Below are 13,161 nucleotides of genomic sequence, written 5' to 3' on the forward strand. Positions count from 1 at the left end.
TAGACTCTGAGAAACAAACTGAGGGATTCAGAGGGGAGGGGGGTGGGGTAATGGGATAGTCTGGTGATGGGTAGTAAGGAGGGCATGTATTGCATGGTGCACTGGGTGTTATATGCAACTAATGAAACATCGAACTTTACATCAGAAACCAGGAATGTACTGTATGTTGACTAACATAATATAATTAAAAAAACATTTAAAATAAAAAAATTTAAAGAAGATAAATAACCATAAAAAAGAACTCTACAATCATACTCTCTTATAAATAATATGGATGTTATACCAAATCCATTAAGATATTTAACCACGTGACAAAGCAAGTAACTTAAGCAAGGCAGTAGTAAGCTAGCAACAAGCAACCATTTGTGCCATCCCTGAGCACTGTACCTTCCTATCTACTAAATTCATAGTCAGAGCCCATGGGAGAAGGCCCAAACATCTGAGTCTTTTTTCCACCTTATGGAAAAAGGTGAGAAGCCACCTTAATTTGGCCAACAATAGATTGAATTGTCTAAAATTCAAAGTGTTTATTATTGCTGCTCATCTGACTTCCAGCTGACTCCTACATTCTGCATGTCTATATTTCATCTACTTAATTTCATTTTTCTTGGTCCTGCTTTTCAGTTAGAAAACCATTTGGCCTCTCTTCCACTGCTATGCCCCTCACTATTTTGCAGTGTAGAAATAGATTTCAAGAAGAAACCTCCTCTTTTCCCATGGACTGATAGATCTATAAAAATCTTTTTTATTCTCTGAAAAAAGGGGCAAGGAATTTCTAAATTCTTTCACCAACTCACATACCACTTTTCTCAAGATTAGGTTAGATATGACTTAGGTATTGTCAGCATCAATTTTGTTCAAACATCTCAGTTTTTGGCAGAAATCCCTCAACCTTTGCTAAGAAATTGTGTTAATTTTTCGTTCAAAAAATTTTTAATTCAATATTGTTCAACACTTTTGATTGTTTTTGCACATTTCAGTGGATTTTAAGAAGAGAGTTAAGTGAATATCTATTGCATCTCTCAGCTTTAATTCACAGACTTTATTCTAATTTGTTTTGTGTTGTTTTGTTTTAGGTAACATATGCCAACATTCAAACAAATGGGGAAATAAAATCACTCCATGGAGTCTGAGTTTATTTTCCTGGGAGTCACAGAGTTTCATGAGTTACAGATTTGCTTTTTCTTATTTTTTTTCAATTATCTACATAGCCACTGTATTAGGTAAACTCATTATTACCTTTGGAGTAAAACTGGACCCTCACTTACACTCTGCCATGTACTTCTTACTGGTCAACCTCTCCTTTATTGATATGACCCTGGCCTCCTTTGCTACTCCTAAAATGATCTGTGACCTAATTAGTGAATATAAGGCTATCTCCTATGAAAGCTGCATGGTCCAGATGTTCTTTCTTCACCTTTTAGGTGGAAGTGAGATGACGTTGCTTGTAGCCATGGCAAGTGATAGATTCAGTGCCGTATGCAAACTCCTCCATTACAAAACTATCATGAGCCATCGTGTTTGCCCTGGACTTGCAGTAAAAGAAGACAACAATGTATAACTGGGTCTCATGACTCATTGGTAGGAAAATGATGATTATATTAACTAAGAATATTTTCCTCCTGAATTGTGTACTATGGTAAAATTGTGTATTTATGATATTTATTAAGAATTTTCAAATTCACTTTTTTTCTTTTATTTTTCCTCACCAAGAAAATGTTGGTGATTAACTTTACCACTTACTCTCTAAGTTACAGAATATTCCTGTGGGATTATAACTAAATTAGAGGAAATCCCAACAGTAACCTGAGATGAATATAGTAATCTATGAGAATGTTTAGCTTTCCTTTTGGAGAAAAAAGGGACAATATCTTAATTTGTAGGCAGGACAGATGAGTCTTTATGCTGAAGCAACTGTCATTGATTGGAAATTTAAATAAAGGTGGCAGGATGTGCATGGATGCTGAGCAACCAAATGGGAAGATGATTCTGAATATTTCTCTTTTGACTCTCAGCCCCATATTAGCTCTCCTATAGTCCTCTCTCTATAGGAGATAGCTACAGTTCTGAAAATTACATTTCCTGAACTCCCTTGCAGTCATATGCCTATCAGGTTCTATCAGTGGAAGACACTAACGTGATACTGGATGGCAGGAAAAGAGGAAAGCCTGTGTATTCCTCTGCTTTGGGATCAGACAGCAGCAGTATTGGGCAACTGTGGATTCCCGAATTATTTGGGGGGGCTCAGCAGCTTCAGCAATGTTGAAGGGTTCAAGGCTCCTGAAGCTTCATCAAGTGCATGGGCTCTTATCTTCTTATTCAGTAATAGGATAGAGGTTCCAACATCAGAAATGGTGACACTGTCCCAGCAGCATTTATGGGTTCTGGGTAATGCCTCTTCCTCTTGCTCATCCGGCCTTCAAGGTGGTAGTTACTGTTTATACTTACTCTCAGTAATATCATTTTCTCCTTTCTGCTCATTTCTGAGCTGCAAATTTTTATTTTCAACTTCCTACTGAACCATTCCCTGGGTATCTTGAAGACATCTCAAGTCCAATATGTAAAAACTAAATTAGTTACTTCCCTTCCCAAACCTGTTATTCTTCCTAAAAATCTAATGGAAAATATTCATAACACAGATTCAATACNGCTTCATCAAGTGCATGGGCTCTTATCTTCTTATTCAGTAATAGGATAGAGGTTCCAACATCAGAAATGGTGACACTGTCCCAGCAGCATTTATGGGTTCTGGGTAATGCCTCTTCCTCTTGCTCATCCGGCCTTCAAGGTGGTAGTTACTGTTTATACTTACTCTCAGTAATATCATTTTCTCCTTTCTGCTCATTTCTGAGCTGCAAATTTTTATTTTCAACTTCCTACTGAACCATTCCCTGGGTATCTTGAAGACATCTCAAGTCCAATATGTAAAAACTAAATTAGTTACTTCCCTTCCCAAACCTGTTATTCTTCCTAAAAATCTAATGGAAAATGTTCATAACACAGATTCAATACCTAAATAAATGTGCATTAATTCCTTGTACTTCCTTGTCTTAGAATTCAAGGAAACAACCCTGATGAATGTTTAAAATACCTAATCATAAATATTCTTACAAAAATTTTATAAAGTTTTAATGGCTCAGTATGTAAAAATAGGTAACATTTCCATGACAACACACTATATGGTGTTTAGTATCAATTTTTTTCCTAAAACTGTATTTAGTAACTTAATAGGTGTTAAAATATTTGTCAGTTTTTGTCAACCATATGAATTCTTCACAGAGGAATTGTAATTTGAATGAGGGGAAGAATATCTTCTCACTATATAGCCTCACTATGCTATATATTTAATATAAGGTAAAAATATGCCTAAAATAAATATTTCCAACATATCTTTGAGTTCTCAAATAGATTTCAAAGAATCAATATCAACTGAAATATTAGAGATTAAAACCATGAACTGCTCAGTGCATCTTGCTTACCGGATCACATGGACACTCAATGCTTTTTCAACTGAATCCCATTATTCTTGAAACATTAAAAAAATATCTACTAGGTACCAATCACTGTCCAAAGCAATACAGATACATGGCTATAGATACAACCTGGTCCCTGTTCTGGAGAGAATAATAAAGGGGAGGGATCTATGTTAGTCATGGTGGTCTCAGAAGACCACTTTAAGGGGAGACATTTATACCAACCAGTTAAGAAAGCTCTAGAATTAGAGATTTGAGCAAGGAAAAGAGCATTCGAGGCAAAAGGGTCAGTGTAAATAGACACTGTGAAATGAGAAATAGTTTGTGAAATATTAAAAGTGGATCTTTGTGAAGGAGATTGATGAATAAAAGGGAGAAGATCTATGCTGAGATTTTATAGAAAACAAAACCAGAATTTTCAGGCCTAGTAGATTCCTTTTTACTGTCAACATAAAGCCATTAATGTGTTTTGAGGAAAGGAAGGATGGGATACAGCATACGTTATAGTATGGCATAACTCTGTTATCTCAAGTAGAGAATATAATGTAGCTAAAGTGAAAGTAGAGGGAATAGTTAATGAACTATTTCAGGTAGGAAGCATGAATTTATTAATAATATAAATATTGAGTTTGTGGAATCTAGGAAGACTTCCAAAGGCATTTAGAAAACCTAAGATTATTTGAACTCCTTGAGGAACAAGATGTCTTTTCTGATGTGATTTTTACAAAATTTTAAATGTCTCAGTTTTAAAAATATTTTAATATTTTTTTATTATGGAAACTTTCATTTGAGTATAGTTGACAGACATATTGCATTAGTTTCAGGTGTACAACATAGTGATTTGAGAAGTGTTATATATTATGCTGCTATGAATACCAGAAGTATAGCTCTGTTACCATACAACACTATTACAATATCATTGACTATATTCTTTATGCTGTGCCTTTATTCCTGTGACTTGTTCTTTCCATAACTGAAAGCCTGTAACTCCCACTCACCCTCACCTATTTTGCCCATCCCCCCATCTGCCTCACTTCTGGCAACCATCAGTTTGTTTTCTGTATTTATATGTCTAATTCTGCTTTTTGGGTTTTTATTCATTTGTTTCATTTTTTTGGATTCCACACATGACTGAAATCACATGGTATTTGTCTTTCTCTGTCTGACTCATTTCACCTAACATAATACCCTCTAGGTCCATCCATGTTGTTGCAAATGCAAGATTTCATTCTTTTTATGGCTGAGTAATATTCAATTGTGTATATATGCTATATCTTCCTTATCCATTCATCTCATGATGAACACTGGTTGCTTCCATATCTTGGCTACTGTAAATAATGCTTCAATAAATGTAGGGGTGCATATATCTTTTCAAATTAGCATTTTCATTTTCTTTGGCTAAATACTCAGCAGTGGAATTGCTGGATCATACTGTAATTCTATTTTAAATTTTTTGAGGGATCTCCAGACTGTTTTCCTTAGTGGCTATACCAATTATAGTCCCACCAACAGAACATGATTTCCTTATTCTCCACACCCTCACCAACTTAACTGTGTTTTGTCTTTTTGATTATAGCCATCCTGACAAGTGTATGGTGGATGATACGTCATTATGGTTTTGATTTGTATTTCCCTAATGATTAGTAATATTGGGCGTCTTTGCATGAATCTGTTGACCATCTGCATGGTTTCTTTTGAAAAATATCTATGCAGGTCCTCTGCCTACTTGTACTCAGATTGCTTGTTTTTCTGGTGTTGAATTGTATACATTCTTTATATATTTTGGCTACTAACCCCTTACTGGATATAGCACTCCCAAAAATTTTCCACCATTCAGTAAGTTACCTTTTTGTATTGCTGATAGTTTCCTTTGCCGTGCAAAAGCTTTGAAACATACCTTGAATATCAAACTCACGTATTTTCCCTTCTTATCCCCCTTTTCTTCCTTTTTTATCTGCCCTACTTAAGTTTGGCCCTAGACCATGTACTTCTAACAGTTCAGCTTTATTTTGAAAAATTCTATATGTACCATCCTTACCAACTGATTTGGGTAATCAAGTCAGGACATCCAATATTGTTCTAATATTATCTTCCTAATTTCTACATTAAAGAATCCTTTTCTTTCTTGCAAACATCTCAAATGACATGCTTCCTAATTTCTACATTAAAGAATCCTTTTCTTTCTTGCAAACATCTCAAATGACATGCAAATATCTCAAATATTTCTCCTCAGGAGAAATATTTTTAAGACTTATTTTTCATGGCAATTTTAATTGCTAATGGCTGCATGAGTAAAATAAATTTTAAAAAATGTTAACTAGATTGAATTTAAACAAACAAACAAAAAATCCCTAGGCTCAGTCAAAAAGAGTGAGAAATCTAATAGAAATGTCTTCTATGGGATTTGGAAATGAATGTGGCACCACATTTATCATCCATTTACTCCCCTCACTTTCCTGTCATCTTTTGAAGAGCATCCCAATTAGACAAACATAGAAGAATTACAGTACGAGGAAACACAGAAAAATTTCTGTAGCAAAGGAACTCATGTGCAACCATACATTGTTACACTGCTAGCCTTTAGTATTTTACTTATCTACATTGTTTTACTATAAAAGTTTTACTATAGTTATCTCCATGATCTTCCTTTCATAAGTCTTGAGTCATCATCAAGTTCTAAATAATTGTAAAGGACTAGAGAATTCTAAATCTTTAGGATGGTTGATTGCTAAACTCCACTAACTAATCATTTATTGCTTACCATGATGAAAGCCTCTCCTTCCCCATTCTTGTGTGTGCGGGTTCATTTGCTCTCTTACCCTCTCTCCTCTCTCTCTTCTCTCCCCTTCTATGATAAAATGAGATTTTTTTTTTCTGCTAAGAACTGGTCTACAGTATATGAATTTCCATATATGCCTTGCTCAGTGTACACTATTTTTACCTGAATAAATGCATTCAGTTACTAATTACAAATATTTAGATTGATGAAATCTAATTAATATAATTATAATTTCCTCAAGTCTATCATTTATGATAGATCACTTTCTATAAATGTGCTAATCCTTCCCCAACCAAAACACGTGAGTTACTGCTTTTTCTGGACAGCACTTACTAGAGAAAATTCACATGGCTGATACACTTGGCAAATTCACAATCCACTTAAATAATGAGAGAAGTCCTTGTTCTGAACTCTTGGGAACACTAGCACGTTTATTTTGATAATTCCCTTTGGGGAATTGATTAACAGCCTCCATCTTATTTATGCTTCTTGTCCTTTTTTCTTTTTTTTTCTGTACCTGCAAATTATTGTTCTGTATATTCATGAAGGCAAAAAAGATAAATGATATATATTCAGGATCTAACTGTATCTACATGTCTTTGAAGAGGCCACTCATCAGAACTGGTAGGTATAAACAGCAGTGCTAACAAAAACTGCGATTGTATACTTTAATAAAGGAGGAGTTGTTTTGTAAGGAACTTAGAACTGATCATGACGGCAACAGTAAAAGATAATTCTGGTCAACTAGCACCTGAACAATGTATCTAGTTTCAGTAAGAATAAGAACCAAGTTCCTGATTTGAAGGGTCAGTTTTATAGTTCGAGTTTGCATTTTGGGAATATAAACTTAAATTAGTTATCCCTGTGGGATAAAAGACAAAATAATTTAGAATATTAAAGTGATGGAAAAACTAGGTGCTTCCTTGGTTAAGTATAGCATCTGTGATAATTCTGAAACACAAAATAAAAGTCTCATATCAAGAAAATGAGAAACATTGATTTCATATTAATTTACTTATCTATGTTACTATTTTCCTACTCTATTTATTTCAACACAGAAAACACATGAAGTAAGTGAGATAAATGATTAATTTAAATCAATCTAAAAAAAATTTCCCCTCAAGTACACTTATTTTGTTCTTTGAAGTCATATAACCTTTCATTCAATATAACTACCTAATTGCATGGCTAATAAATTTTTTTGGTACTTTTGCAACCCAAGCACTATTTCCTATTCTTTTAAACCCACTGGACTTTTTTCTACCTACATTTAAAGCAATTAATTTTAATATTTTAAACTTGATCAATATATGAAAACAAAGCCCTTTGTGCATCTATAATGCTGAGCCATTTTCTATTAAATGTACAAGTTTATTTTTTAATTAGAAAATATTTATAATGGTTATTCTGACAGTACATAGGATTTTAACACTGCAAACGTTTTTTGTGGTGAGTGAGCATTACCTGTGCCTGGGTTATGTAATCTACACATGACTTAATCCTCTCATTAAAAAGATTCATAAAAAACCCTCAAGATCAATAAAAACTGTACAGTTTTTATTCATAACAAAAGAACTGTCAGTTATGTATTTCCACATACACTGTTTAAGTGCTTTTGTGTAAATGTATAGAAAAGACTTTATTACTAAATATAGACACACAGTATTGGACATCCCATAGCATTTTTTCCTCAGGCAAGCAACCACAGTTGAAAACAGTGCACTAATTTTTCATCCTTAAGCCACATAAATGTCACAGAAAGAGTTAGGCTCTACAGTCCCATGTTATGCATCCCATTCTCAAAGTTCCTGCTAGAGAGAAACCAAACCATGCTTGATTCATTTTTTTTAAATAAAATTTTCAGTGTGGTTGGCTTTGCTTTTTTGATTCATATTTATTCAATTATTTTTCATTCCTTTTCAGTTCACTGTATTTGTATAATATATACCACTCAAAGGTTTAAATTTTCCATTTGAGGTTTAACTGTGGCTTTTCAGTTCACTGTATTTGTATAATATATACCACTCAAAGGTTTAAATTTTCCATTTGAGGTTTAACTGTGGCCTAAGTTAGGAAGGATTTTCTTTTTCATACTCTTATTTTTACTTGTGTCTGAGTAGAAAAAGTAAATATCTACATGTACACTTCGCTGGATATATTTTATAAAGAGGCTCAAAAACTCCAAAAAAATCCTAAATTAATAAATATTGGTTTTTGCTTATAATTTTCAAATTTTACTTATTAAACTATGAAAATTACTTTTATAATTCTCAAGATTTTTCCTTTAGTATTGTGAGACTGAGGACTGCATAGTGTTGAAACTATGCATAACTAGTATGTGACTCAATTACTATATGATATAGAATACCAATGCTGATAATAAATCTTTATAATGAAGACAACTAGGTAATTATATCATTTAAATTTAATGGAGAAAACATATTCATTTAGCCTAAGTCTTCTTTACCAAGTCTTCCATAGTAAAATTATTCTGTGGTTCTTACTGGTTTGGGTGTATTTATAGTCATCAGAAAATGAGATAATGCTAAGGACAGAATTTTGTGAATGCACATACATAGTACCTATGGGTAGACAACGAAATACAAATATATTCCATATATGTTATCCTTGGGAGTCTCATAACAATCTGGGAGGTGGAAGAGTAGGTATTACTTTATGTTTATAGAAAAATAGATCAATGTTCAAAGGAGTTAGGAGTATATTTCCCTAGTAAATGTAGAGGCCAGGACTAGAATGTAAATCTTAACTCTTGGTTGAGGGCTCCCCCCCCCCTTATTCTGATAGTTGGGCTAAACAATAACATCTGAATATTTCATGAACTATTAATCCAAAAATGTATATTCAGAGTAGATTTTCCACAATCTGTTCTGGGGCTCCAAAACTAGAACATGGTATATGTATTTGTGTTTATGTGTTTATGTATGTGTGTATGTGCGATTCTGTATCTTCATCTGTGTGTTTGGTGTGTATCACTAATGGTTTTTCAAAAAGAAGAAAACTGGAGAGAAAAAAAGTTGGGACTGAAAGATCTAAATCAAAATGAAAAAGTATATAAAAGTGATCCATCAGTGTCAGCTCAATATGGGAACACACACAAAGTACAAGTGTCAAAGATATATGAGGCAGCCTAAGAGTCAAGAATCAGTCTGCACACAAGTAGGAAATATCAGAGGAAAGCACTGGGTACAAAGAAGATAAGCTTATAGGAACCAAGGAAACATAAACACTGCTTGTAAAACATCTGCTGATTGGTCACAGTCCATCTATAAGCTGAAAGCAAAGGGACAAGAAAGCAAACCCCAGCCCAGAACCCAGCAACAAAAGATTTATGCAAATAGGCACAAAGGCCGAACAGCCAAGGTCAGCAGTTTTGTCCAGAAACCAAAGTATTTAAGATAAAGAGCACTACAGAAGAACAAAGAGGAGGTAGTGGTAGTGGAGGAGGAGATGGAAGAGGTGGAGGAGGAAGGGGGAGAGGAAAAAAAGGCAGGAAAGAAGCAAGGAGGGGAAAGGGGGGAAAAGGGGGAAGAGGTGAAAGGAGAGGGGAGGGGAAGGGAGGGGGGAAGGGAGGACAGAGGAGGGAAAGGGAGGGGAGGGGAAAAAGGAAAAAGGAAAGGAGGGGGAAGGAGAGGAGGTGGAGAGAGGAAGAGAGGAACCTGTACACTGAGAAATATTTGTGTTCCTGTGCGGAAACTAGGAAGCTTATTTTATGATGGTTTTTGTGGGGGAGGGTAAGAACATATGCCAGGCTGTAGCCAGTTTAAAGCTTCAGGAAGAATTTGCTAAATTCCTAAAGTTATTTGCTGAGTAGGAATATAATTCAAGTCAAATACACATATCTGAATATTTCAAATTATAGGAGGGGAAAGGGGTAAAAGATCAAATAATAAGCACCACAGTTATATGACTATACTACTATATACTAACTATATACTAACTATATACTAACTCATTTGACTAATGGCCATTTGGCTCTTGGGCTCCTTGACCCATTGAACTCATGGTTCATAAACTCATGATAAAAACAACAAATCAATATGGAGACACAATCTATGCCTGCAAACTATGTTTATAAAATTTTACAAAACTTCTCATCTTTTTTGACTTTCTGATTGAAAAAAATACAGTAATGTGAACGTTGCATGTATTAATCAATTAAAATGTACTTTTCAGAAATGTCCACATTCTCTTTCTATGTGAATCAAATACTACTTTCTATATGGTCATATCTTCAAAACTATCACAGATTAAATTGTCATTTTTTCCAGATTTTCTACATTTTAATGACTTTCTGAAAACCCCTACACAGACTAGATGGATACGATAAATAGCTCAATGGTAATGGAGTTTGTTTTGTTAGGACTCACCAACACTTGGGAACTTGAAATTTTCTTTTTTTTCATATTTTTGTTGGCCTATGTAGCAATTATGGCAGGAAACCTTCTCATCGTGGTCACTGTAACCTTTGACTCACTTCTGTACTCCACACCAATGTACTTCCTCCTTGGAAATCTCTCCTTCCTCGATATGTCGATTTCCACAATCACAACCCCTAAGATGGTCACAGATTTCCTCAGGGAGAATAAAACTATTTCTTTGTGGGGTTGTATGGCTCAGATGTTCTTCCTCCACCTTTTAGGCAGTGGTGAGATGACTCTTCTCATAGTCATGGCTGTTGATCTGGTACATTGCAATATGCAAACCTCTTCATTACACATCCATCATGAATCGCCAGGTCCTCATGGGCTCTGTGCTGCTATCATGGGCTGTTGGTTTTGTGCATACCATGAGCCAGATGGTTTTTACTATCACCTTGCCCTTTTGTGGTCCCAACATAGTGGATGATATTTTTTGTGACCTTCCCCACGTTCTAAAACTTGCCTGCACTGAGACCTATGTTCTGGAGTTGCTGGTAACCATTTACAGTGGTCTGCTGTCTTTCATCTGTTTCATACTCCTGCTTATTTCCTACACTGTCATTCTCGTAAGTGTCAGACGTCGATCCTCTGGTGGACTTTCCAAGGCTCTGTCCACACTGTCTGCTCACATTACAGTGATCACTCTGTTCTTTGGGCCGATTATCTTCATTTACGCTTGGCCATTCAGTGGCTTTTCAGTGGAGAAGTTTCTTTCTATGTTTTATTCAATTATTACACCTTTACCGAACCCCATCAATTATACTCTAAGAAATCAGGAGATGAAAGCAGCCATTAGTAAACTGAGGACCAAACACATTCTCAGAATAAATTGGTATTAATTTGTTCTGTTTGTAGATTTTTCAAAATATGCATAATGTATATTGAAATTATCAAATGTTTGTTCCATCATTACATTTATATGACACATTTGGTTTTTTTCAAATATACTTATTTTAGTTGAAATTTAATTCAGAGTTGATATTTTTAATGTAATAAAGAATTAAATGGGAAAAAAAACTGGCCCGCTAACTATAGTTGGAAACCCAGAAATGTTCAAGACTAAATTCCATTAAGTAAAGAAAAATCAAGGTCCAGGAGCATACAAAGTATTGTAGGGATCTCCTGGGTCACACTGGGAGAGAAAGTTCCCCTTCCTGAAGTACATTTGGAAGGAGGTATATTGTTTCTCCAAGGACAAAAGACCTTGCAGGTGCCAGCAAACAGTCTTTCATTGGCAGGGGACAGAGGCATGCACAGAGGTTGGATAACCTGGTCACTGCTTTTTGCTGTGCTACACCATAGATTCTGTGTACCGCACAGGAGTGGGACTGTTTTTTCTGAGACAAAGGACACCAGACACAGCCTGGGGAGGCTCTTCTCTAGAGAAAAGGAATGGGTCTATACCGTGCCAGGTCCCTTTAGATTTGGAGTCTTGAATCCCAGCTGCAGGCCAAAGATAAAGGGCAGGAGAGTTAGTGCTGGGCGCACTGATGTCCTTCGCTATTCTTTGAGGGTTTCCTGAACAGCAGTGGGTGTGAGACCCCTGTCTGGGGTCAAGAGAGTGGGATGACACCATTTCCCCCCTCACCACCAACCCTGCAAGACTTCACAGAGCAACATAGCAGCCCACAGTGAACGTGGGACCCCCTTACACCAATCTCTGGACCCCTGTGTCTCCTAAGTGCATATATCCTGGGGGAGTCTAACTCTAAGCCAGCATGGTGGGTCTCTCCCCCAGAAGGCCAGCAAAGGCAGCAGCCCTTCTCCTGCTGGATTTAAGCTTTATTTGCTGTTCTTTTTTCCAGCTCCTTTAGGTATAAGGTTAGGTTGTATATTTGAGACCTTTCTTGCTTCTTTAGGAAGGCCTGTATTGCTATATACTTTCCTCTTAGGACTGCCTTTGCTGCATCCCAAAGGTTTTTGACTGTCATGTTTTCATTTTCATTTGCTTCCATATATTTTTAAAAAATTATTCTTTAATTCCCTGCTTAACCCATTCATTCCTTTTTTTAAATTTCCACTTAGATTTTTATTTTAATTTTTTCCAGAGGTTTGATCTTATTTATTTTTTATTTAAATTCAATTAGCCAACGTATACTACAACATTAGTTTATGATATAATGTTCAATGATTCATTAGTTGAGTATAACACCCGGTGCTCATGATACCACATGCCCTCTTTAATTCCTTTTTTAAAAAATATTTTATTCATTTTTAGAGAGAGTGCACATGAGTGTGTGGAGGGGCAGAGTGAGAGGGAGAGAGATTCTCGAGCAGACTCTGTGCTTAAGGCGCAGCCCAATATGGGGCTGGATCTCATGGCCCTGAGATCATGACCTCAGCTGAAATCAAGACTCAGACACTTAACCAACTGAGCCACTTAGGCAACCCAATTCATTCATTCTTTAGCAAGATGTTCATCTATCTCCATGTATTTGAGGTCCTTCAATTTTTTTCTTGTGGCTGACTT

At 35.6% G+C, this 13,161-nt stretch overlaps 1 protein-coding gene across 1 annotated transcript; it reads left to right on the forward strand.

The window, feature by feature from the left end:
* Nucleotides 1-459: 459 nt before the first annotated feature.
* Nucleotides 460-11,530, forward strand: LOC117800279 (olfactory receptor 4K3-like). The gene is made up of 3 exons (XM_034652810.1): nt 460-469; nt 1,212-1,477; nt 10,940-11,530. Exons 1-3 carry the CDS (start codon nt 460-462, stop codon nt 11,528-11,530), a joined length of 867 nt encoding a protein of 288 aa, XP_034508701.1.
* The last annotated feature ends 1,631 nt before the right edge of the window (nt 11,531-13,161 follow it).

This window comes from Ailuropoda melanoleuca, unplaced genomic scaffold (assembly GCF_002007445.2).
Source record: "Ailuropoda melanoleuca isolate Jingjing unplaced genomic scaffold, ASM200744v2 unplaced-scaffold6751, whole genome shotgun sequence".
NCBI classification, from domain to species: domain Eukaryota; kingdom Metazoa; phylum Chordata; class Mammalia; order Carnivora; family Ursidae; genus Ailuropoda; species Ailuropoda melanoleuca.